This window comes from Balaenoptera borealis (genome assembly GCF_965194805.1).
Source record: "Balaenoptera borealis genome assembly, chromosome: 4".
NCBI classification, from domain to species: Eukaryota; Metazoa; Chordata; class Mammalia; order Artiodactyla; family Balaenopteridae; genus Balaenoptera; species Balaenoptera borealis.
The window spans coordinates 56,951,272-56,978,461 of NC_138861.1; the positions used below are offsets into that span (position 1 = coordinate 56,951,272).

At 37.8% G+C, this 27,190-nt stretch overlaps 1 protein-coding gene across 11 annotated transcripts in view; it reads right to left on the reverse strand.

Moving 5' to 3' along the window:
- MRPL1 (mitochondrial ribosomal protein L1) overlaps positions 1-26,701 on the reverse strand; it is a 189,099-nt gene extending 162,398 nt beyond the window's left edge. For 5 of the 11 annotated variants that reach the window (XR_014243743.1, XM_082389407.1, XM_082389408.1 and 2 more), the window contains exons 1-6: positions 26,459-26,672; positions 18,221-18,332; positions 7,585-7,843; positions 5,110-5,193; positions 3,900-3,971; positions 88-199 (exon numbers count right to left, since the gene is read on the reverse strand). Coding sequence is in view for 10 of the 11 variants with exons in the window: in XM_082389407.1 (XP_082245533.1) it covers positions 88-199; positions 3,900-3,971; positions 5,110-5,193; positions 7,585-7,843; positions 18,221-18,332; positions 26,459-26,498 (679 nt within the window). In the remaining variant the exon portion in view is untranslated. Of the gene's footprint in view, positions 1-87; positions 200-3,899; positions 3,972-5,109; positions 5,194-7,584; positions 7,844-18,220; positions 18,333-26,458 lie in introns of all 11 variants that reach the window. The other 6 variants (XM_082389405.1, XM_082389404.1, XM_082389400.1 and 3 more) reach the window with 5 other exon arrangements.
- Positions 26,702-27,190: the final 489 nt, after the last annotated feature.

Genomic DNA, 27,190 nt, shown 5'->3' on the forward strand with positions numbered 1-27,190 from the left:
TATATTAGCAATTTTGTTTTCTAACTAAACATATATATTAGAAAGTTGTTGATAGCATATTGAAATAGTAAAAGAATTCTCCCTTACTTCGAGTAAGCTTAGGAAATCTTTTTTTCAGTTTCTTCCTTAATGGATTAAGCTCCGGCATTATTTCTGGAACAGCTACATAAAAGTCTGGTTGAATTTCATCATCCAAAATCTAAAAATCAGGGGGGAAAAGATAACCTTAGATTGTATAAAAAGCTTTATCCTTCTAAAAATAAAGTCTAATGTAGCAATAATTTCCCTTATAATTTAGAAAATAGCTATTAAGCACAATTCTTTAATCACAAGGATCATTTGAACACATTTATCAATTATGAAAACCATCAGAAGCAAAACATTTTCTGATGTTTTCTTTTAAAAATAGCCACATCCGGGCTTCTCTGGTGGCGCAGTGGTTGAGAATCTGCCTGCCAATGCAGGGGACACGGGTTCGAGTCCTGGTCTGGGAAGATCCCACATGCTGCGGAGCAGCTGGGCCCGTGAGCCACAACTACTGAGCCTGCGCGTCTGGAGCCTGTGCTCCGCAACGAGAGGGGCCGCGATAGTGAAAGGCCCGCGCACCGCGAGGAAGAGCGGTCCCCGCACCGCGATGAAGAGTGGCCCCCACTTGCCGTAACTAGAGAAAGCCCTCGCACGAACCGAAGACCCAACACAGACAAAAATAAATAAATAAATAAAGTAGCTATAAAATTAAAAAAAAAAAAAGCCACATCCATTAAAAACAAACAAACAAACAAACATTTAATGGGCTTAATTCGTCCATGGCGTTATGTTAGGCAAAATGTTACAAGCTAGAACAGATCACTGATGTGTACACAGCTCATACAGTCTCACAAAGTTGAATTCATATGTCCATCAAAACTGAAGAAATATGTTGAAAATTTTGTAATAGATCACATGTAAAATTAATAACCACTAGCTGCCAAATCACTAGCAACAACACTGCTTTCCTACATTTGGAGCATCAGGAGAACTGAATCTATAATTATTTTCACAAAGAATTGAAACCAAAATTCTCTTTGCCTCCAAAAAATAAAAGAGGAGTGGAATGGTCAAAGACAAGTTTACTTATAGTTTATGATCCATACTCTATTTCCATTCTAAGAGCAAAGAAAATAATTTCAATTTTTAAAAAGACATTTTAAATTAATTCAGGCAGGCACCCAAAATAATTGTTTTACTCCTACAGTATACTCCATTTAAAAATTCAGTTGATTATAAAATGAAGCAACTTTTTAGAACAATACTGCCCGGGCAACAAATATTTTACCAATGATTTTTTTGCATGAAGTCTTATCACAGTATGTCATTCAGAGCCTTGGTTTGGGGTTACACACTGAACTGTAAAAACCTGGACTCTGGCAAAATTAAGTGTGATTCTGGAATTTTACCTTCCTTTTACTATTTCTTCTTTTTACAAATTCTTTACTCCCTAAACAACATACTGTGCTCCCCTAAACAATAGCAACTTACTTTAAAACAGAACTTAGAACATGCCAAGCATTCTGCTAAGCGTCATACATGGTTTAGTTCATCAAGTCTTTACAATAGATCTACGAAGAAAGTACTGTTGACCACACAATCCAGATAAGGAAATGGAGGGCTTAAGGAGGACGAGTCAACCTGTGCACTTTTAAGAGGCAGACCCAGAACTGAAACACAGGCAGTGTGGTTCCAGAACCAGGGCTCTCATCACTAGAAACATGAAAGCAGAGGCAATTTTGAAATGTCAAAGAACTGAATGTGACATTTCTACTCCAACATCTTGTAATACTGAGTCTAAAACATGTTCCTTTGAATTAAATTTAAAATTATGTTTGAAAGTTGTGCTATCGTTAACCTTAAGATCATATCATTGAATAATATAAAACTATATGGATGAAAATCATGCTTTAGACACAAGTAAAAATGAAACTATTTAAAAATCCCTCAGAACCAAGCATACTTGTGATATTTCAGAAGTATTGTAATTAAAGCAAAATGTATTTAGTAAATAAAGTCTTACCTAAGAAATGACTAAAAGTTCAGTAAATTCATCCTACATTTACCTACTATAAGCACTAAGTAAAATAGTATTGATATTTAAACTAATTAAAAAATAGAAGAATGTGTAAAAAAAAAAATTGCAGCCATGATACTATTTACAAAACTGTACTGAATTTACTTCACAACCTGAATACCTTTTGAAAATAAAATGGATGAGTTTTAAAAGATACCAGGGGGTAATCTGCAAGAATATATTCGTTTTGATGCCTTATATAGGTGGCATTTTTCCCTCTAATAATAGATCATCAGTGGGGCACCTAAAGAGAAATTCTGTACCTGTAATATTTTACTTACCAAATAATTTCAAAATGCACCTGGTTTCCTTATTTGGGTTACTTTTTTCAAAATATTTTATTTAATGAACTTAATGATACAGAATACTTTCTGCTCCCATACCATTTCTTTCTTGAGAAGTAACTTCTTACTTAACATTTAAGAAGTGGAGATATCTAACTCCACTGTTGCTATGACAGTTCTATAAGATACTCTTAGGTTTGTGGAAGAAAACAGATGGAAGGCAGTACACAAGTTTAATAAGAACAGTTAGTTCTCTGACTCCGGGGTCCAAGCTACACTCTCAAATTCCAAAGAATCTGTGGTATTGTTTATTTTTTAATATTAAAAGAAGTTTAATAATCTTACTAAATTAAAATTTATGATACATCAGAGAGAATTGGGTACCACCCTCTGACTTTGACCTAGAAGCTGTATGAAAGTACAATCTCTTCATATTTTCCATTAGTTCTGCTTCCAAAAATAATTCTCGAGATTCCCCTTAAAAATCCAGAATCCACACCAAATTTAGAGAACTACTGGGGTAGAAAAAAACACGCTGCAAGCACTGTTGTGCTTGGTCCAGTTAATGGTCCAGTTAAAACTTCCCCCAAATCAAAATCTGGATACAGGACAAAAGATAAATTTTCAAATCACTTTCTCCCATTCTAAAAACAAAACAATAAGTATTCCACAGTCTAAAGGATTAAATTTAGAAGAGAAGATTTTAGAGAATGTTAGGGAAATCTTTTGTATTTCAGAAATAACTCCCAAAATTCAACAGATGTGCCTCTTCTCCTCACATCCTTTTTTTTTTTTTGGCCGTGTGGGATCTTAGTTCCTTCGTCAGTGAAAGTGAGGAGTCCTAACCACTGGACCACCAGAAAATTCCCCTCCCCACCTCTTTAAAAAAAAAAAAAAAATGTTATCTTTGTTTCAAATGGGCTCCACAAATTCTTTGTTATTTTCTCAAGGCAGGCTATATAATCATTTTTTTGCCTCCGTGCTAAGCCTACATTACTTGAACTGATGAAGTTGGGGAGGTAAAAGTTAAGAGTAACTAAAAGTACCATATTATAGAGGTCAGATACTATCCTTTGTGATCTACTAAAGCAAATCACACTTTTCACTCCAAGAAAGCAAAACAAATATCTGACCTTCAAAACGTGAATAGAGATATCCATGTGTGCTACCTTTTGTATTTCATCTCAAATCTCACATTCAAAACCAGAAAGAGGCATAGTGCCCTTTCCAGTCTACCCACAGAACTCTCACAAACATATAGGAAGCAAAGAAAAAAAAAATCACAATATAAATCAAGCATAGTTAATATCAGAAAGTCTGGATAGTTTTTTCTTAGCTTGATTTTTGAGACTCAAAAGAGTAGGAAAATTTTCCCCTGTTCTGTAAAGCTCTACTAACCATTTATCAAAAGATATGAACAGAGTGGTTATGTTTCACATGTAATAAATCAATAGATGGCAAAGATAACAGAACAATTTCTATAGCTAATGAACATGAAAACAATACTGTACCTTCTGAACCAGATTAGTTCCTCCTGCAAATGCAGCTCCATTTTCTTCTGCTATTTTTATCTCTGATGCATTCTACCAAAACACAATAGTATGAACATCAATCTTTAAGCAAATTCAGTCTGCTTTCAAGTATTTGTCAGAAATAATACCACAGTTCAAAATAAAAACTGTGGTTTTTTTTTTTTTTACTTTTAATTGAATGTGCATCAATTTTCAACTAGATGCATCAGAGATATTACATCCAGAACAAGTTTAGTTTAGAGGTGATTAAAGTGTTTCTTGACTTAACATATGAGGAAACACATCAAAATGGCATATTAGGAACCCACCAACTGGTCCTTAGTCTCCAATGCTATCAATACATCATCTTCCAAAAGTAAAAGATTAAAATATATTTAGTTTTGCTAATTTAAATGGAGACATTTTATCAAACCAATATACAAGAGTAAAATTTTTTTAATTTAAGAAACGAGAACCAAAATTTAGCCTATTGTCTGAAAATTCAAAAGAAAAATGCACAGTATTAGGGTTTTTTTTTTTCTATATGTTCCATTCATGCCATTTGGTTTTACTGTGAAAATATATCACTCTCTTATTTACTCAAGTTTTGTGGCATTCCAAGAGCTATATTCTCTACTTTCCTAGGAAAAGAGTAAAGAATTTCTTCATTGAAAGTGAGACAGACAGAGAAGAATCAAAACACCTTACAAAACAAATTCATGAACATGTTATAAACAAATGTTTATAATACAAAAAGAATGACAAAGAGCTGTATTACTACACTTGTTATCGCCTTGACTTTCTTGACTTTCCAGACTAGACCATTTTAAAAGTGTGGTTTCTATGTCTTCACAGCCCACTGTGAATGGGCCCACCACTGCTTTAACGTCAATGTTATTCTTGTTTGAAGAGTTTCAGTAGGAAGCAGCAGCTAGTAGGATAAATTCTATACTTCTCTTCAGTTTCTTGTGAGAAACATAATACGGTAGATGAATAATGATGAAGTTAATGTGGTGGCTTAGCTCTTTCTCAAGCTAATGACATAACCTCAAATAAGTCATGTAATTGCTTTGAGCTTCATGTGGGGAAAATAAGTCTAGAGGAATGCTAAGGTTTCCTCTAACTCTACTCATTCAGTTATTCTAATCATTGGCTAATGTGATATGTAAAAAAAATTAAACGATATGAAAAGTTGACAAAGGTTACTCACCCCTGTAAATACAGCAACTTTACTGATCTCTGAAACAAATGGGTATGGCAAACTAAGAACACTGGCAAATGGCTCCACTTTTTTCTAAATACACAACAATGGAAAAACAATTATGAAAAATTCATTCAGCTTTTCTATATCTGAAATATTCACTGGTTACACTTTAAGGCATAAGAGATTATATTTCTTTTGTAAGAAATCCTAATAAAAATCTAACTCTCTCTCCCCAGCTCCATACTCCCGTGGCACTTGGCTTCTATCTCTACATCATTCATCACAGTCTCTCACATATTAAGAGATGTGTTTGCACAATCCGTATCTTCCCCAGCGCCTAGTACAATGCTTTCCGCATGACGGATGCCAATAAATGTTTGCTACCCTGAATTAAATTCAAAAGAACATGTAATTTTTTTTATACCATCAAGTAGGACATGTATATAGCTATGCATATTGAACAATATCCAGCTGGTCTGCTCAGTAGGTCACCCCTAATTTCCATCATTGGCTCTATAAACAATCAGGTAAATCAGATGATATTAACTTTAAATTCAAGATAGATTGCCAAACCTGAAAGGCTCTTCTGAGTGGGTCTATTTTGAAATTACCTGGACCACTCACCACTTTCAGATATATTTGGGAAGCCAGTTGGAAAATCCCAAATAAATAATGGAATGCATTTGACGTGCCCTAATACAGGTGGAGTTTCTACAGGGCCTCAGAACTAATATGTTCAGTCATTGGGTCAAGGACCTGTCTAGGCCTATGGCTCAGATCTCTTAGGGAGACATCACAGGGAAACAAGTTCTAGGCCCATAGTTTTGGTGCAGCCTTAAGGTCTGGAAGAAAGAGTTGCTCCCTAATTAAAACTGATTGAAAGATTATATTTTTAGAAAAGCTTTGCATAGAGATAACCTCCTGAGAATTTCTTTTCAGACAAGAAGGCACAAACTCTTAAGCACACTTTATATCAGACATGCAACTCAGTTTTACTGACTGGCATTCCTTTGCCATTAACATGTCACAACTGACTTCAGTAAATTTTTCAATGGCAAACAATCACAACAATAGCATCCCCTGGGGGAATGCTGGCTTGTTTTACAAGCACTCTATTAATAACAAAAAATGTCTCAGGAAAACAACTGTACCCTTTCAATGTTATTAGTTTACAAGTGGCTTCCATTTATGAAATGAAACCTGTGGTCCTACAAGACTTCGTTATAAACTACATTAATGGTTGACTGAGAAAGTGATTATCTTGGACACTACAACATTTTAAAATAAAAGAACAGTAACACTATGGTATAAAATAAAATTACAACAGGGCTGGTATGAACTATAATAAATAAGAACTAAGAAATGAGACAGACCTTGGTTCAAATCCTAACTCCACCCCCTACTCTGGGACCTTGAGCAAGTTACTTCACTTTCTGTGTCTCAGCTTCCTCTTCTGAGATTATTATAGAATTAAATGAGCAAATGCATGCAAAGCATTTAGCACTGTGGCTGGTACATAGAAAGTTTCCAGTAAACGTTGATCGTTATTATTAAACTCTTACCAAATCCTTCACTATCATCTCATTTAATCCTCACTATAACCAAATGAACTAATAAGCATTTTATCCCCCTTTATAAAGAGAGGAAAAAACTGAGATTTAGAGAGGTTAAACCAGAAGCTCAAAGAGCAGGTAATTGGTGATGCCAGGATTCTGGCCTGTACTGTAACCCGACTCCAGAGCCTATGCTCTTAAGCACTATGCTGTACTGCCTCCTTCTACATGCTCAATTAATTGTTGTCGTTGAGGCTGTTAAATTGTATTCAAAAATACATACCTTCTAGTCTGACCAAAAAAAGACATTCTCAGAATAAAAATTAAAATATCATCTCCAAAAAAATTAGACTTCTTAAGTGAGAAGCTTATAAAATTTAGAGCTGTAATGGACCTCAAATCTAATCTAGTGTTTTTCCCACTTTCAGAATTTTATAAACAAGTCTTCCATGGAACTGCAATATATAAACAGACAAAGTAGAAAGGTTCTGGCTGAGATGAGAGTAAGGGGCTTGGCACCCCACCCAAACTTAGTCTCAACTTTAGGATTCTAAGGAACACATCTGAAGGCTACTAAGCTAATCCAAAGTCCTCCTTTACAGAGAAGGAAAAACATACCCAGGCAGCCTAAGTCATTTTTCAAAGTTACAGCAATAACTCAATTAATTTTAACACTACTTTTGTTGAAATTTATACCAGCGACTTTCAGATGAAGAAGAGATATATGTTCATCAACTCTGCAGAGTACATTCAACATTTTATTTTATATTTGGAAAATTAAGACAAACAAACATATTTTTCAACCTAAAGTTCAGAAAGAGCACAAGATTTTCTAAAAATTATTACAGGAGACAAAAATTGCTTAAATGAAGAAACAGCAATTCATTCAACCACTGTTCACAAATAAATTTTAATTGAGTCTACATACCTTCTTCCCCAGTGTCATATCCAGTGTCAAATCAAGATAGACACCTTGCTTTGGATTAGTAAAGTCCAGAACTTGAAATTTCTTAAGTAAGTGAATAGCTTTCTCCACCTCATATATCTGCCTTGGATATAAGCGTTTTAGGTAGACATCATCTTCAGGTTCACCTTCCATAAAGGGATATGACTTTATTTTTTCTATCTCATCTTTTTTCTCATCCGATGCTTTTTCTTTGGCACCTTTTTTTGTTTTCTTTGCAGGCCTTAAAAAAAGAAAAAAATTCAAGATCAGTTATCTCAATACGTAGTCCAAGAGACTTAAAAAAAAGGCAATGTACATTAGACCAAAAAAAGACAAAAGATAAAGTTTATTTTAATTCAAAAGCATAGATTATTTTATAGTTTTTCTAGTGCAACAAATATTAAGTGAACTTTTGAACTGTTTGCAATTGATACAAAGTTGGATAAGGCATTGATGTTGCTCTCCAGAAACTTAGAGGAGACAGACATGCAAAGAGATAATTTCAATATGATGTGGTAAATACTTTGAGAATGTTATCAGGGCCATAGGGAAAAGACATTAACCCAGCCTAGGAGGAAGGGAAGAGTTCTGAAAGAGATGACCCCAAAGTCAATTCTTGAAGGATAAGGAAGAATTAGCCCAGATATATACCCAAGAGAAATGAAAATATATGACCACACAAACACTTGTACACAAATATTCATAGCAGCATTACTCAAAAGAGTCAAAAAGTAAAACAACCCACATGTCCATCAACTGATGAATGGATACACAAAATGTGGTATATTCATACAGCAGAATATTAATAGGCAATGAAAGGAAATGAAGCACTGATACATGCTATAATTTGTATAAACCTTAAACACATTATGCTACGTGAAAGAAGCCAGTCACAAAAGCACCACATGTTGTATGGTTCCATTTATAGGAAATATCAAGAATGGGCACATCTATAAAAACTGAAAGTAGATTTAGTGGTTGTCTAGGGCCAGGGGAGAGGGTTAAGGAAATGGGGAGCGACTGCTAATGGACATGAGGTTTTGAGGGAAGATAATGAAAATATTCTAAAACTGACCGTGGTGATGGTTGCACAACGCTGTGAATATACTAAAAACCACTGAATTGTACACTTTAAATGGGTGAATTGTTTGGTACGTAAATTATGTCGCAATAAAGCTATAGAGTTATCCAGGTAAAGAAACAATGTAATAAAAGTACTGAGGCATGATAAACAGAATGGTACATACGGGGAGCTATTATAAGTTCTAGCTGACTAGAGCAGGGGTTGGTAAACTTTTTCTGTAAGGGATCAGAGAGCAAATATTTTACGGTCTCTTGTCTCAATGACTCAACTCTGCCATTGTAATGTGAAAGCAGCCACAGCCAATTCAAAAATGAATGAGTGTAGCTGTGTTCCAATAAAACTTTATTTATGAACACTGGTTTAAATTTTATAATTTTCATGTGTCACAAAATAGTTCCTTTTTTCCTCCTAATCACTTAAAAATGTGAAAAACATTCTCAACTCATGAACTGTACAAAAATAGATGGCAGGCCAGATTTTTTGGCCCCCTGGCCATATTTTACTGACTCCTGAACTAAAGGTAAAGCAAAAGGCAGGAAACAGCAGCACATGAGGCTGGCAAATCTAGATCACAGAGGGCCTCCTCTAGAAGCAATGAGAAGCCACTGAACAGGAGTGGGATCTGTACTTCAGGTAGAGTATTCTGGCTGCAATATAAGGGATAGATTTGAAGGAAGCTAGATTGGAGACAATTAAGAGACAACTTGCTCCCTCTCTTCTTAAGGAGGTATGACAGCCTGAACCAGAGCAGTGATGGTAATAGGCTGGACAGATTATAGAGATATTTTACAAGGTAAATATTGAAGATAGGGAAAGGGGAAAGAAAAGACTCTAGAATACTTTGTAGGGTTCTGGCTTGGGTGACTAGACATAGAGTAGTATCATTAACTAAAACCAGAAATAAAGAAAGCAAAACAGGTTTCTTATGACGGAGGTAGTCACAGAGATGAGTTCAGTTTGGGGCAACAGAGTTTGAGTGTGGGGTTAGTTGCATCACTGGCCCCAATTCCTTACCCCCTCTCTCTATTCAAGTCCCTCTGCTAAGTGACTCTGCAGTTCCTCCCAATGAAAAGGGTGGAGTATATTTCTCAGTGCCTTGATTTGGTCATGTGACTAGTAGACCAATAGAATAAAGCAAAAGTGACAGTTTCTATTCTCTAAGCTTAAGGCATAAGAGGCTTCACCTGTTTCCACTTGTAAGTTTGTATTTCTGCCATTTTCATAAGAATAGGCCCGGGGTAGCCCAAGGTGGGAGGATGCGAGAAGTGTGAAACACAGGTGCCCCACAGAGCCCCTAGATTAGACAATTCTCAGCTGACCTGCAGCAGACTCACGGATGCACAGCGAGCCCAGCCAAGGTCATCAGAGACACCCATCCAAACCCAGCTTAGATCAGCTCACCCAGAGATGTGTGGGCAAGGATAATTAATTATAAGGTAGTTTGTTACATGGCGAATGCTAACAAGATGCTCACAAACTAAGAAAATATGTTCAACAGAAAATTACAGGTAAGAGTTTGAAGTTAAGAAGTCAGAGCTAGAGGTCATATATTTTCTCAGCATTAATTCAAATCACACCTTTAATCTTTTAACCATAAAAGTTCTAAATCAGTGAAATAATATTTTAGAAAGATGTCTGGGTTCTAAGGTAGACAGAATAATGGCTTCCCAAAGATGTCCATATCTACCTGGCAAAAAGGACTCTGCAGATGTGATTAAGGTTAAAGAACTTGAGATGGGGAGATTATCCTGGACTACTCAGGTGGGCCCAAATCACACAGTCCTTGAAAGCAGAGAAACTTTCCCCTTTCTCATCCGCATCTGACAGAGATGGGAACAGACAGGAGAAATTTATTGAGCATGAAAGGGACTCAATATGCCATTCCTAGCTTTGAAGACGGAGGAAGGGGGAGCCATGAGCCAAGGAATATGGGTAGCCTCTCGAAGCTGGGAATGGCAAGGAAACAGATTCTCCCCTAGAGCCTCTAGAAAGGAACGAAGCTCTGATGACTCCTTGATTTTAGTCCAGTGAGATCCATGTCAGAATTCTGACCTATGGAACTGCAAGATAATAAACTTGAGTTGTTTCAAGCCATGAGGTTTGTGGTAATTTGTTACAGCAGCAACAGAAAACTAATATGGGGTCCTATAAAATTTATGCAAAAGAAAAGGATGACAGTAAAATGATATTTTAAAAAAGAACCTCAAAAACCAATCCAACATATAATTCCATTCTCACTTATAGCACTCGATGAATCCTTATTACCATAGCTAATAAGACTATCCTCCCAACTAATAAGCAATTTGACCGAATAGCAGATAATGACAGTGCTCATTTTTAACGGGACACAGGTATCCTACCACTGGACTGCTGATAAGTCTAAGTAGGTGCCCGAGTGGATGATGCGACCTGCCCCAATGGTACTTGGGAATACACCACAAAATCCTGAAACCTTCCAAACTGGAGAAATCACATTTTATATTTAGTAAAAGAGCAGTGAGGCCAATAGAAGAAGGAGCCTAGAGAGCCTGTTTTAGTAATAAACTCTCTAAGATAAACAAAAGAATAAATATTGTAACTATAACCTACAGATTTACTTTATGTAAATGCTGATTTCACCCCTATATTTTTAACCATGACTGAACCTGTCCATTTAATTTGCAATTAGTAATATGAAGTTCCCAGAGGCTAAAATATGATTTTTAAAGTAATAAATATTTGCAAAACCCAATATAAGTCTGATACATAACGAGACTGAGTTGGGATATACAGCAGTTTACTTATTTATACTTTAGACCTTGTTTCACAAAATATTTGAGATGGTTCAGTGAAAATATTAAGTTACAAACAGAACACTATTTTAGTAAAAAAAAAAAAATAAAGTACATCATTATAACACGGGGCAAATAGAACTCTAAGGAAAACACTGTCTTCCAAAATTAAAAAAAAAAAAAAACTGCAATTGAATAAAATCTGTCAATAATAATTAATTTTATAAACCCACCACCTGTTGTTTTCCATGACGCTCCAAAAATTGTCTGCCTTTATTCATAAGAATCACATCCAGGGCTTCCCTGGTGGCGCAGTGGTTGAGAGTCTGCCTGCCGAGGCAGGGGACACGGGTTCGAGCCCTGGTCTGGGAAGATCCCACATGCTGCGGAGCAGCTAGGCCTGTGCGCCACAACTACTGAGCCTGCGCGTCTGGAGCCTCTGCTCCGCAACGAGAGGCCGCGACAGTGAGAGGCCCGCGCACCGCGATGAAGAGTGGCCCCCACTCGCCACAACTGGAGAAAGCCCTCACACAGAAACAAAGAACCAACACAGCCAAAAATAAATAAATTAATAAATAAATTTTAAAAAACAATTAAAAAAAAAAAAAAAGAATCACATCCAGAAGAACTCTGTTGTTCATGCAATTATGTAAGGCCCTATCAGGAGAACTTAAATACTATGATTCTCAGAGAATAAAATAATCATATTAGAAAGGTTTTGGGGAAGATGAGGGAGAAACACCTGGCAGTCTGAATTAGAGAGAACAGAATTTAGCTGTAGTTACCTGGGTAACTAAACCGCACAGATTAAATGAGTAATAAGAGACTGTTTTCAGGTAATAACTTTCTCCCTGCTTCACCTGTCTCCTACCTCCAAGAGCATGAAAGGAAAAAATAATTCCACGGTCATACCCAAATAAAACAAGATAAGAAAAAAAATCAGTGCTATAATAAAGCTCACTTCAAGATCCTTGAAGATCTGCGACCCCAGAGATCCAAGTCCTTTTAAGGCTGAAGAAGCCTTTACTTCGAGGAATTGGGGTGGAGGCAGGAGGTACACAACCTCAGTCAAACTAAACTGAACTAAACAGAACTAAAGAGAAAATGCCTAGGGCATATAACTATTAATGGAACCCAATGTTTGGAATTCTTACTTCTCAGTGTAATCACATAAATAAAATCACAAACACCCACCTCTGATGCTGGTTTATTCATTAAACTTTAATGCAGGGACTTCCTGGTGGCGCAGTGAATAGGACTCTGCGCTCCAATGCAGGGGGCCCAGGTTTAATCCCTGATCAGGGAACTAGATCCCACATGCGTGCCACAACTAAGAGTTTGCGTGCCACAACTAAGGAGACCACCTGCCACAACTAAGACCCCAAGCAACCAAATAAATAAATAATTTTTAAAAATAAATAAACTAAATGCAGAAGTTCTGCTTATACCTAAAATGTAAAAACTGACAGAATAAAACCTAGTCAATAATAATACAAATAAAAGCTGGAAAGAGCATTAACAATGACAGAGTCAGATAAAATCACAACTTTTCTTGAACCCGTCACAGAGCTGAGATCGTAGGGCAACCAAGTAGGTCTGAAATCTCCCCACAACCCCACTCCATATGCATACAGCCAGGAGAGTCTCACCTGTAGCAGAGAATAAGAGGAAGGCAAGCAGGCAGGAAAAAAATCAGCTAAACTTTTAGCACTAACGTATAAACCCCCTGAGAGATCCAGACACAAGGGGAGTTCACACTCATTGCATGGGCCTTTTCCACAGACCTCCAGCAGACGCTCCCGGGAAAGACGGGAGCAGGCCAGGGGACTAGGGAGCCTCCTTCAAGGGTGCAGTATGGAGAAGATCAGCTACTACGTCCGGAAAGGCAAGTAACCCAGAAGCCCTCTAGGGCACAGGTAAACACCCACTGTATGTAGGGAAACAAAAGAAGAAAAAAACACTAGAAAGAAGAAAAAACACTAATAAAACTTCTATCCTCGGGGGTAGGGCAGGAAATAGTCCTGAGTGCAGTATCATCTACCAATAAAGCTATGGAAGTGCCCAGACACTATGGCACCAGACCTGCAATAGATACATACCATGGGGGGAGGGAGAGAAATACTGAGAAAACCTCATCCCCAAGGACCAGCAACACTGCGCCTACTTAAGACAATGGCTGAATTTGGAAACCACAGAATCCCTCCTGCACCCATCACCAGCCTGACAAGCACTGAGTAATAAGCAACAGCAGTCTTCTACTTGGGGAGGAGCAAGGGTATGGAGAGTGACCCCCTTCTGAGGCATAGCTGCACAGGCAAGGCTGAAAACTGAGCATGCAACAGCAACACTGAGGAAAAAAAACTTCCAGCAACCCAGCCCCCACCCTAAGCACAAGGTAACAGTACAGAAATCTGAAGCTGGTGGTGGTAATCATAGCAGTAACAAAACCAAACCCCAGCTCAACTTTTGACTGGATTGACTTAACACTGTGACAGAGGAGGCATGCCCATTTCCAGGCATAAATAGTATGTACTTTAGTCTCCACTGTTTGAACAAAATATCTAGCAGTCAATAAAATATTCTGAGATACACAAAGAAGCAAGAAAAAGAACCTATTGTCAAGAGAGAAGCAAAACCAGAGTCAGAGATGCCACTGGCAAACCATGAGTATATGCACATATATGGAGAAGAGAGGAGATTCAGAGTGACAAGAGAGAAGAGAGAAGCAAGCACAAGCCCCTCTACCCTGTCTCAGATCCTGATAAAAAATCAGCCATGAAAAAACTATTTTTTTAGTATATTATAAAGTCAATACATTAAAAAATTAAAACCACAATTAAAATTACGAATACTATGATTCTCATCAAGCTACTGAATAACTCTCATTGTTAGATGTGGAAAAAATTATCTGCTAACAAATTTTCACAGTTTTTTTTTTAAACATGCATATTTCTTATGCTACAGTTTTTAGGTGAATGGAAACTCCTTTTAAAGTTGTACTGGAATAGAATATGGGGAAGACATAAAATGAAAAATTTCTATAGGATAAAAGAAAACAACACTTAAAGATAAAATATTCTCAAAATAATTTATGTCCCTAATAAACGAATACTTCCACAAAGCAGAAAGAAAAAGACAAACAGCCCAAGAGAAAAATGGGCAAAAGATATAAATTAGACACACAATAAAGCAACACCAATAAAGACTGATGATATCCAGAGTTGTTAAAAATGTGGGCACTCTCACTCACTGCTGGGTAGGGATGTAAATTGGTACAACCAATACTCCTCCAAATTCTCAAAAAGAATCCAGGTACTATTCAGACTCAAAGGAAGCCTCCATTCTAGCAGCATTTCTGCCTCCTCTCTCTTAATCCTATATTCAAGCTGTATCATTCACTTTCATCCTTCTGCACCAGTGAAATACCTTTCTCCCAATTCCCCTGCAAAATCCTATCTATCTTTCAAGACCCAGCTCAGGGCTTCCCTGGTGGCGCAGTGGTTAAGAATCTGCCTGCCAATGCAGGGGACACGGGTTCGAGCCCTGGTCTGGGAAGATCCCACATGCCACGGAGCAACTAAGCCCGTGCACCACAACTACTGAGCCTGCGCTCTACAGCCCGAGAGCCACAACTACTGAGCCCGCGTGCCACAACTACTGAAGCTTGTATGCCTAGAGCCTGTGCTCCGCAAGGAGAAGCCACCGCAATGAGAAGCCTGCACACCGCAACGAAGAGTAGCCCCACTCGCCACAACTAGAGAAAGACCGTGCTCAGCGATGAAGACCCAACGCAGCAAAAAATAAATAAAATAAAATAAATAAATTAATTGAAAAAAAGAAAAAAGACCCAGCTCAAATACTTCTTGCCATATTCTCCTCCAGGAAGAATTAATTGACCTTTCATCTGTGATCCCACAGTACCTGGTCCATTCCTCTACTACAGCAGTTAAGACATATTATAGTGCAGATATGTGCTAATTTATAATGTATAAAGAGCTCCTACTAATCAACAACAAAAAAATAGGAATAGGACATGAACAGAAAATTCACAGTAAAGAAAATAAAGATGGCTCTTAAACAGATAAAAAGATATACAACCTCAATAATAACAGTAATGAAATATAAATTAAAACCATGATGATACCATTTATTACCTATCAAATTGGCAAAGTTCAAAAATTTTGACTACATTGTATATGGGAAAATAGGCATTCTAACAATACTTGCTGATAAGGACATAAATTGGCAAGATCTCTATGAAGGCAATTTGGTATTACCTATCAAAATTATACATGCACACATCTTTTGATACAATTCTATTTCTGAGTTCATACTACAAATATATTCATAGTATTTGACAAGATCTATGTACATGGTTATTCAATGCAGGATCATTTGTAATAGCAAAAGGCAAATGTCTTTTGGAAAGACATTTCCAAAATGTGTTTCAATAAGGGAATGGTTAAGTAAGTTATGGTATATTCGCACAATGAAATATTATACCCATGTTCACTGTAGCAACATATACAACAATCAAGACACGGAAGCAATCTAAGAGTCCACTAATGGAGATAAATGGATAAAGAAAATGTAATACACACACACACACACACACACACACACACACACACACAGAGGAATATTATTCAGCCATAAAAAGAATGAAATCTTGCCATTTGCAACAACATGGATGGACCTTTCTCTTATGCTAAGTGAACTAAGTCGGCCAAAGAGAGACAAATATCATATGATCTCGCTTATATGTGTAATCTAAAAAAAAAAAAAAAAAATGCACTTACAGATGCAGAAAACAGATTGGTGATTGCCAGAGGCAGGGGAGTAGGGTGTAGGTGAAATAGGTAAAGATGGTCAAAAGGTACAAACTTCTGGTTATAAAATAAATAAGCCATAGGGATGTAATGTACAGCATGGTGACTATAATTAATAATACTGTAATGTATATTTGAAAGTTGCTAAGAGAGTAGATCTTAATAGTTCTCACCACACACAAAATATTTGTAACTCTGAATGGTGATGGATGTTAACTAGACTTCCTGTAGTGAGCACTTCCCAATATATACAAATATTAAATCATTATGTTGCATACCTGAAACTAATGTATGTCGATCATACCGCAATTTTTAAAAAATGACTAAACAGCTCCATCTGAAACAATCTCCAAGATACACTGTTAAGTTAGAAGCAAGGAAGTGAGATGCAGACAGGGTGTATAGTTAGACGGGAAACTATTTTCCTCTACTCACAACAATTCTGACACTAAATGTGTGGATTTTTTTTCCCACACCCTCCAATTATCCAACATCAGCTGGATAGCCTGTAATTCAACACAATTCTGACACTATTTGGATTAAACATCAGATCCCACAAGTTAAGGGTTCTGTCCCACAAGACAGCCCCTACTTCAGATGCCAATTGCAAGTCCGGGCCTCCAGTACTTTTGGTCAACAGCTATATATCGGGGGGGCCCCAGGACCTCCCTCCTCAGGCTTCATAATTTGCTAGAATGGCTTGCAGAACTCAGACAAAAGCTTACTTAACATTTACTGGTTTATTACATAAGAAACGATATGATAAAGGATACAGATGAACAGCCAGATGAATAGGTACAGGGGGCAAGGTCCAGAAGGGTCTGGAGCACAGGAGCTTCTGTCCCTGTAGGGTTTGGGTGTACCACCCTTTCAGCACGTGGATGTGTTCACCAACCCAGCAGTTCTCCAAACCCCATAGTTCAGGGATTTTTATGGAGGCTTCATCATGTAGGCATGAGCAATTATGAACGCAATCTCTAGCCCCTCTCTCCTCCCTGGAGGATGGAAGGTAGGGCTAAAAGTTCCAAGCTTGTAATCACAGCTTGGTCCTTCTAGTGACCAGTCCCCATACAGGAGTCCACCAAGAGTTGCCTCACTAGACAAAAAGACACTCCTATCACCCAGAAAATTAAGGGTTTTATGAGCTCTGTATTAGGAACTGGGTCAAAGACCAAATATTTTTGAAAAATGCTCCTAGCCTCCCTATCACTCAGGACATCACAAGGATTTTATGAGCTCTGTGTCAGGAGCTGGTGGCAGAGCCCAATATAAATAGTTCTTATTATGTCACAGAATCCTAGCTCCAACACTTACTAGCTCTGTGACCTTGGGCAAGTTACATAGTCTATTGGTTCCTTGCTTTCTGCCTCTAAAAAAGAGCATAACAATGGCTTCCACATAAGGTTGCTGTAGGTATTAAATTAGTTATTGAATGTTAGTATTCAATACATGTGAAGCATTATTATAATAAGTCATGCCTCTCCTTCAGGACTATCAGGTCAAAGAAGCAGAGATGATAAACTTTTACAACTATATATCCCTGTATGTCTTTACAGAACCAAGCATATTGGTTTTTATTTTTTTTTAATTTATTTATTTATTCTTGGCTGTATTGGGTCTTCATTGTGGTGCGTGGGCTTCTCAATGCAGTGGCCTCTCTTGTTGCAGAGCACGGGCTCTAGGCACGCGGGCTTCAGTAGTTGTGGCTCGCGGGCTCTACGGCGCAGGCTCAGTAGCTGTGGAGCACGGGCTTAGTTGCTCCGTAGCACGTGGGATCTTCCCGGCCCAGGGATCGAACCCATGTGCCCTGCATTGGCAGGAGGATTCTTAACCACTGTGCCACCAGGGAAGCCCCCCAAGCATATTGTTTTTTAATCAAAGATTTAAATGATAGCAAATGAAATAACTAAAAAAACAAAAACAAAAAAACTTACCTTGTAGCAGCAGCAAAATGTCTGTTGGGCACTGAAACGTATACAGAACAAGGATAAAGAGACGTCTGAGAAGCCATCTTGGAAAGACTATGCCTTTGATGATGTATCAAGACTTGAAAGAAAAAAAACATGTAAAATATTAATATTAATCACTACATACATAGTTTTTACATTCTCAGTGTTCTCTAAAACAAAAATATTCAATATTTGTGAGTTAACCACAATCTTTAAAAAGTGTAAAAATGGAAACTGTACTTCTTGAAACTAAAGCCAAGTAAACATATCTAATTGAAGAATTCTGTCCTAATTTATTTTTAACTTAGTCTAGTTAAGGCTCAACAAAGTATGTTAGCTCTATTATTATAGATTACAAATACGTATCCTGAATTTTTAATTTAAATTTTCTTCTTCTTTTTTTTTTTTCTTGTATAGATAATACATTCAAGTTGCCCAAGGTACTTCTGAAGGATAAGAAAGTGGAGGGTACTGTCTTACCAGAGGTCAAGACTTGTTATAAAGCTATGGTAATTAAGACACTTTGGTATTGGCACAAGTATAGAAAAATAGACTAATGAAACAATAAACAGCCCAGCAACAAGCCCATGTACATATGGATACTGAAATATGACAGAGATGTTATTGCAAATCACTGTGCAAAGAATTCAATAAGTGGTGCTAAGACAAGTGATTATCAACAGGGAAAAGAGTATATTTAGATCCCTATTTCACACCACACACACACACACACACACACACAATCAATCAAATCTAGATGGACTAAGGACTTACATGTGAATGGCAAAACTTAAAGGTTTTCAGAATATAGGAAAATATCTTTATGACCTTTGAGAAGGGAACAATTTCACAAACAAAATCCAAAAGCACTAACCAAAAAGTGACTACATTAGTGTTAAGAACACCTGTTTATCAAAAGATACTTTAAAGAAAGTGAAAAGACAAGCCAAAAACTGGGAGATTATAATAGTAACATACATACTGGACTAAGGATTAATATCCAGAATATATAAGATCAACCCAATTGAAAAATAAACAAAAGAGATGAATAGACTTCTAACTGAAAAGGAAATACAAATACAAATGATGTATAAACATATAAAAAATGTACAGTCTCATTAGTAATCAGGTAAATGTTAATTTCAACCACAATAAAATATCATTTTACGGTGCTACTTAAAGAGTGGTCTGTGAGCCTGTTACAGCCTACCTGTTACCAAATTAATATTACCCCAGCAAGTAAATCAAACACATCACTAAGTAAGTATATTATTTAGTGCAGCTGACAAATTTTTTTCCACAAGACTTTCTCAATGAAGAAAGAGTGCTTTGATCTTATTTTGGACAGGTAACAGTTTGTAGATGAGATAATTTAAGTAGCACTGTTTTACATGTAGCAAATTGGCAAAACTTTTTTTAAAAGTCCTGTATAGCTGAAAATATCACGTAAGGATAAATTTTACACATAGCAGTTAAGAGCATGAATTGGAATACCGTCTTGGAAAACAAGACGGCATTACCCAAAGAGGATGGGCACGCACACCTCAATGTTGCAGCGATTCTACTCCTGGGCATGTACCCTAGAGGAACTCCTGCACACGTGTACTAAGAGACATGCACAAGAATGATCATCACGTCGTTGAAATGGCAAAACTGAAGAAAAGAACCCAAGTGTGTATCTACAGTAGGATGGATAAATAATTTGTGGTATATTCCTATAATGGAAAGCTACAGGACTGTAAAAGTGAATAAACTATATGCCATATATATAGATGGATCTTACAAACATAATTTGAGCAAAAATGTCACTGGCAAAAGAATTCATTTGGTATTATTTAAATTCAAAAACATGCATAAGTAATCAATATTGTATTTAGGAGTGTGTGTGTGTGTGTGTGTGTGTGTGTGTGTGTTAAAACTATACAGAAGGGGACTCCCCTGGTGGCGCAGTGGTTAAGAATCCTCCTGCCAACGCAGGGACATGGGTTCGAGCCCTGGTCTGGGAAGATCCCACATGCTGTGGAGCAACTAAGCCCATGCACCACAACTACTGAGCCCACGCACAACTACTGAGCCCACGCACCACAACTACTGAAGCCCATGCACCTAGAGCCCATGCTCCGCAACAAGAGAAGCCACCGCAATGAGAAGTCTGCGCACTGCAACAAAGAGTAGCCCCCGCTCACCACAACTAGAGAAAGCCTGCGCGCAGCAACGAAGACCCAATGCAGCCAAAAAAAAAAAAAAAAAAAAAAAAAAAAACTATACAGAAAAACAATGGAGTGGTAAAATAGAAATTCAGGAAAAGTGCCTTACCTCTGGGGAAGAAGCAGATCAAATAAAACAAAGGCACTTGGGCCTTTGAAGGTACTGATAATGTTCTTTTTTTTTTTAAGCTTACTAGTAAGTATCCAAAATTTTAAGTTATTATTCTTTATATGTTATAAATATCTTTTGTATGTAGAAATACTACGAAAATATTTTTATTTAAGGATTACAAAAGAATATACAAAAGTAAAGTCTTCCTCCAACCCCTAAAACGCAGCTTCCATCCCACGTTAGTAGTTTCTTATGCATCTCTCTAGAAATATTATTTCCCTACTCTTTTATTAAATGGTAGCACACTCTACTCACGGTTCTACACCTTTATTTTTCATGTAAAGGTATTAGAGCCCATTTTCACACATAGATATAGATGTACACACATTATTTATAAGAGATGTGTATATATAATCTCATGTATGCCTTTCATAAAGGTACATTTATACGTATATATTACAGCAATAATTTCATATCAGTTCATAAAGACTTCATCTCTTCAGGGCTGCAAAAGTACTACACTGGGTGGTTGTATCATAATCAGTGACCAGCCATTAGTTCATTTATAATATTTTGCTATTATGAACAGTGCTGCAGTGAATGACCTTGTACAAACATCATTTTGCACACATACAAGTATATTCATAGGATAAATTCAAGAAGGGAATTTGCTTGGTCAAAGGATATGAACGTTTGTAATTTTGATAAACACTGCTCTCTACAATAACAGTGCCATATACATTTCAACCAGCAATGAAAAGGTTGCCTGTTTCCATACACTCATGCCAACACAGTCTGTTACCAAACATGTTGATATTCGTCAATCTAGTAGATGAAAGATGGTATGCAGAGTTGTTTTAATTTGCATTTCCTTATGAATTAGGCTGAACACGTTTTCATGTTTGGTCATCTATATTTTCTTTTGTTTAATTGGGCTTAAACTCAATTTTGTTTTCTTTTTTTTTTTTGGCTGTGCCATGTGGTTTGCAGGACGTCAGTTCCCCAACCAGGGACTGAACCTGGGCCACGGCAGTGAAAGCCCAGAATCCTAACCACTAGGCCACCGGGGAACTCTCTAAACTCAACTTTTTAAATTAGTGCTCTACAACTAGGTTTTCATGTAAAATAACTGTTAAAACCTAATACCTTAAAATCCACTCATTATATAAACCGATAGCATGTAAACTGTAAGACTTGTCTACACATCAAATGAATTCATTTCATGAGTTAAGTTTCCAAGTGCAAGGCGCTGCGCATGCAGAAGAGCTACCGAGTCCTCACTGTGGTCTACAAGACCCTATGTGAGCTGGCCCCTGCTATCACTCCACACCACTCTCTTACTTGCTCACTATGAACCTTCTTTCAGATCCTTGAGTCCCTAGAGTCCCTCAAGTTAATTCCTCACTCAGGGCCTTTACCGTTAATGTTCCGTTTGACAGGGACGCACCAGCTCCGTATCTTCCCCTGGCCTACTCCTTATCATCAGCTCAAACGTCATGAAAGCCACGTGCCTAACAACTCAATTTCATCTCTAATTCTAATCTTCCAAAACAAAGCTGAAGTACAAGAAAACCACCAAAACTGTGAATTCTGTGAACATATGGGTCCGACATTTGGGACAGTATAGGAAACCTGTTTATTTTTCCGCACAAAAGCCGCAAGAGGCTTTAATGGCTAGGAAAAAGAAGAGAAATAGACTAATGAGATCCAGTTCCTGACCTCCAGAGTCTCAAATTTAGTGGGCTATGCTGGTATGCAACAGTCTAAGAGGAGATTCTCCACATTTTTAAAGAAGCCAGCTATCTTGAAAAATCACATATGGTAAATGAAGGAAGAGCAATTATCTACTCAAGATTTGGAAAACACTTCCAAAAAATAATTCTAATTGTACTAAACAAGAACCCCACAACCTTGGCAGGATCCTCAAAATAATAATTCTCTTGAATACATCAATTGCAACCTGCTATAAAATACTCAACCACTACTTTCAGAATCCCCAGTCATGACAACCAGAAATTAAAATTTTCAACAGAAATCAAACTGCTACAGACTAAGAAAAAATAAACTACAAAAATACCACTACTTAAATAGCACTGTTAGGCCATGATATCTGTATTTTCAATCCTTCTGTAGTCAATTTATCTATCTGTAGTATTTTATTATATTCCTTTAATATATTTCTTCTCCTCTCACTCTTAGCAAATAACCTCAGTCGCTACTTCAGAGAAAACAGAAGGCCTCAGAACTTCCTCCACTACTTAGGAACCTAACTGAATCTGCACTCATTCTCAAAAGTTATCCTCACCCCTACCCCATGGCAATGAGATGGAAATAACTCCATCTCCTTCGCTAGCTGATTCTCTTAAACATGATACTGAAAGGTTAGAGTTCCCCAGGGCTTCTCAACCTAACTCTATAATCCTCACTTTCCCCAGGAGATCTTATCCATCTAGTCTTTGCCTTCCCACCATAAGCACTGTAGTCCAGGCCACCATCATCTACTACGTGGAATACTGCAACAGACTCCAAACTATTCTACTACTCTTGGCCTTTTCCATTTCTTTTCCACCTACTAGTAAGAGGGATGATTTAAAAATGAAATCTCGTCATATCCTTACAACACTTGGATGGCTGCACCTTGCTCTCTGAATAAAGTAAATTCTTAAAAAGGTCCTCCATGAGCTGCTTCTATCCTATTTAGCGAGCTTCATCTAACACCATTCTCTCTCATGCTTGCCACACTTCAAATACACTGGCCTCCTTTGTTTCTTGAACACACCGTGGGTTTTACAACCTTGAGATTTTCAAATATAATCTTCCCTCCATCTGTGACATTCTCCCCTACTACTTCCCACTCCCCCTTCCAATAGCTAATTCGTAACTATCCAATGATCTTTCAGGGGCTCTGCTTAAGCTACTCCTTCAGAAAAGACTTCCCTGAAGACTCAGAATAGATTAAGGTCTCTCATATACACTCTTATAACAACCTGTACTTTTCCTTCACAGCACTCAGGACAACTGTAATTAAAAAAATAATTATACAATGAATGTCCGCTCTTCAATAGATGATAAGTACCATGGCCAAGGAGTGTATATAACTTGTTCACTATTCTGTTCCTAACACAAAACACAGTGTTTGGCAAATGAAGACATGATAAGCATCTGTTGAATGAAAGAAGGAAATGTCAACTAATGAGAGCAAAAATTGGATTCAAATTACTTTAATATTCATTACAACACATGGAAGAGGGGTGGCATTTTGTTGAAGATCCATGTATTCATTCACTCATTTATTTATTAGACAACGATTATGCCAACGAAACATGTGCTAGCACTGCTTTAAGTATTTAGTGAACAAAACAAAATCCCTGTCCTCACGGAGCTTACATCCTACTGGGGATAGACAATACTAACAAACATAAAATGGTACTGGTAAGAGGAAACCCACTGGGTAAAAGGAATTGAGAATCAAGGGGAAAGTGGGTTGCAGTTTTAAATAGGAAGGTTAAGGTAGGCCCTTTTAAAAAGGTGACATTTGAGCAAAGGCTTGAAAGAAATGAGAAAGTCGGTCATGCAAATATCTAGAGAAAGTGTTCCAGGCCCACTCCACTTGGGAGAAAAAGTCCTCCCCACAAAGGAATGTTCTTGGTGTGTTTAAGGAACAAAGAAGCCAATGTGCTACAGCACAGTGAGTGAGAAGGAGGGCAGCTGGAGAAGAACTCAGAGCGGTAAGCTGGGTGAATGGAGGTGGAAGAAGGTAGGCACAAAATGATATGGAAGACCCTAGGCCAGTGCTGTCCAATGGAAGTATAATGTAAGCCACATGCATAACTTTAAATTTTCTAATAGCCACAATAAAAAAAAGGTGAAACAGAAATCAGGGAAATTAATTAGTAATAAAAATTAACATATTTTATTACAGCTAATACCCCAAAATATTATCATTCCAACATGTTATCAATATAAAAAAATTACTGAGATATTTTACTTTCTCTGGTACTAAGTCCTCAAAATCTAATGTGTATTTAATACACTCAGGTTGGATTAGCCACATTTGAAGTGCTCAACTGTGGATAACAAAATGGACAGCACAGCTGTAGGCCATTCTAAGGACTTCAGGTTTAGAAAAATGGGGAGGTTTTGCAGAGTTTTGAGCATAGGAGTAACATGATTTGATTTAAGTTCTTAAAGGACCAATCTGACTACTTGTTGAGAGTACACTGTAGAGAAATCTAGGTGAGGGATGGTAGTGGCTTGGAAGGTATTTGCAGTGAAGTAGTGAGAAGAAGTCAGATTCTGGATTTATTTTGAGGGTAAATCAGAAAGGATTTGTCAACCATTTAATGTGAAGTGTGAGAAAAAGATGGGGAGTCAAGGATATTCTGAGGTTCTGGTCTGAGCAATTGAAAGGATGCAGTAACCATCAAATGAGATGGGGAAGGCTCCAGGCGATGACAATGAGTTTGATTTTAGACAAGTGTTAGGTGCTGATTAGATATACAAGTGGAGATCTAGAATAGAGAGATGAGTTTAAGAATCTAAAGTTCAGGAGAGAGGTCCTGATTGTAGATAATTTTGAGAACCATTAAGATACAGACAATAGTCAAAGCCACAAAACTTGGATGAGATCACTAAAAGAGTGAATTTAGATACAAAAGACATGAGGATGAAGGATGCAATCCTTGCTCCTGAGACATTCCAAGGTAAGAGATTGGGAAGAGGAGGAGGAACCAGCAAAGTAATGTGAGAAGTGACAAGTGAGATAAAAAGAAAATTAAGAGAGTGAGACATCCTGAGAGCCATGAGAAGAAAATGTGGCAAGGAGAGAATGATAACCTTTGATTCTCCTTCTGGTTCCTTTAGTTTGTCTAACATAATGTTATTTCTGTCATACATGAAGATAGTGCCATTAATGTCTTTTCAGTAAAGATATACTTTTTGGTTTGCTCACTTAGTAGTTATCAAGGTCTGTTGTGATCTCTTGTCACCCCTATCTTTTAAGCAACAACTGTCCCAAATAGGGAATGCTGGTCTTTACACTGAGCTTTCCTGTTACGAAGCTCAAAGAGAAGACTATGATGCTGTTAAAAACAAAACAAAACAAAATCAATTAATCACTGGCCTAGGAGTTAAGCTTCAGTCTTCCTCTGCCACTAAGTAGTTATATGAACTTGGCAACATACTTAACAGAATCAGTTTCTTCCTCTGTAAAATGGGGGTGTTCCTGGCTGCTGCCTCCACCCAAAAATCCACTATAGTTAAATAACAATACGTATCACTGTACTTCAAAAACACAAAACAAAAAAATTTTAAGTATTGTACCCAAAAAGGGTTGTCATCCTAGCCAACAAATTAGACCTTATTAACTGCTGAGAAGAGTTGCTAGCAAGAAGTACCACGGAACTAGCCTCCAAATGATAAATGTTGATCCAAACTGGACAACATCTGGAAGTTTAAGAATTGGAATTGCCTGCAACGATGTGCTCCGAAAGCACCAAGCATTCTAAGTTTACGGATGTAAGCCACTAAAATATACCACCTTTTCCATTCCAGATCTCTCTTCACGTATCAAACTCTTTTCCCCCCGCAGCCCACATCCCCAGCATCGGAGAAAGAACCAAGTCTCTGCCTCGGTCCCTACGGGTGGCTGGAAGGGTGTCAATGTACACCCCCTCCCACTCCCGTCCTAGGGTGCACAGCTCCAGAAAGGAGTGAAACCCCTGATAAGGTCGTTTTTAAGTAGCAACGACCCTCTAGAGAACTTAAGAGTCCAGAAAGAGTAGAGGCTTATCGAGCCCCCAGTGCAGACCCGCATCTAGCAGAGTCCGGTTTGCACTGTGCAGCCACAGAAGACCCGGCGCCAGAGCTATTTTCCCCGCAAGCCCAGACGACCCCTCACTTTACCTCTACCGAGGCATCTTACAGCTGCCGCCATCTTGGCCATTACGGATTGTGTTTACGAAATTGGTCCCACGCTTCAACTTGGAAAGAATTTACAAAGGGTTCCTATCCGGAAATGGCGGAGGGGGAAGGGATTCGAAGGAGCAAGAGGAAAGGAGGTGGGACCAAAGTAAGCCTTCGAGCCGGCGCGGGAGGGCGCACCGCGCGGGTGCCCCGTGGCTGTGTTCCCCTTAGTTCTGCGTGCTGTGTAGGGCCCAGTGTTTCCTGGTTCCAGTTCGACAGTTCAACCATCTTCAGGAAAACCTGCCCTTCCTGGAAAGTACGGTCCTGTTGGCGATGCTCCAACTATTTTATTCCTTTTTATTTTTTTCTTTTTGATTCGGCAAGTGCACTCAGAACGATCATTTTATTAATAAATTGTGAGAGTACCCAGGAGAGCATGAAAAACAGAAAATCTGAATAATCTCACCAGCTTCCACCGCCACATTTCCAGCCTCGTAAAGACTTCAAAAAATTAACCAGGCTGTCCACTACCACCCAAGGGGGGTGTCCCACTCACTTAACAAACTCGTTTGAACTCATCGCAAGATCAGCGTGGTTTTCAGTTAATCTGATGAACATTAAGCAGTTCTACATTTTCCCGCTGCTGACAAACTGTGCCATTACGATCAACTGAATAATAAAACTTGACAAATTTATATAACACTTCTAGTTTTAAAATGGCAGATCTAAGAC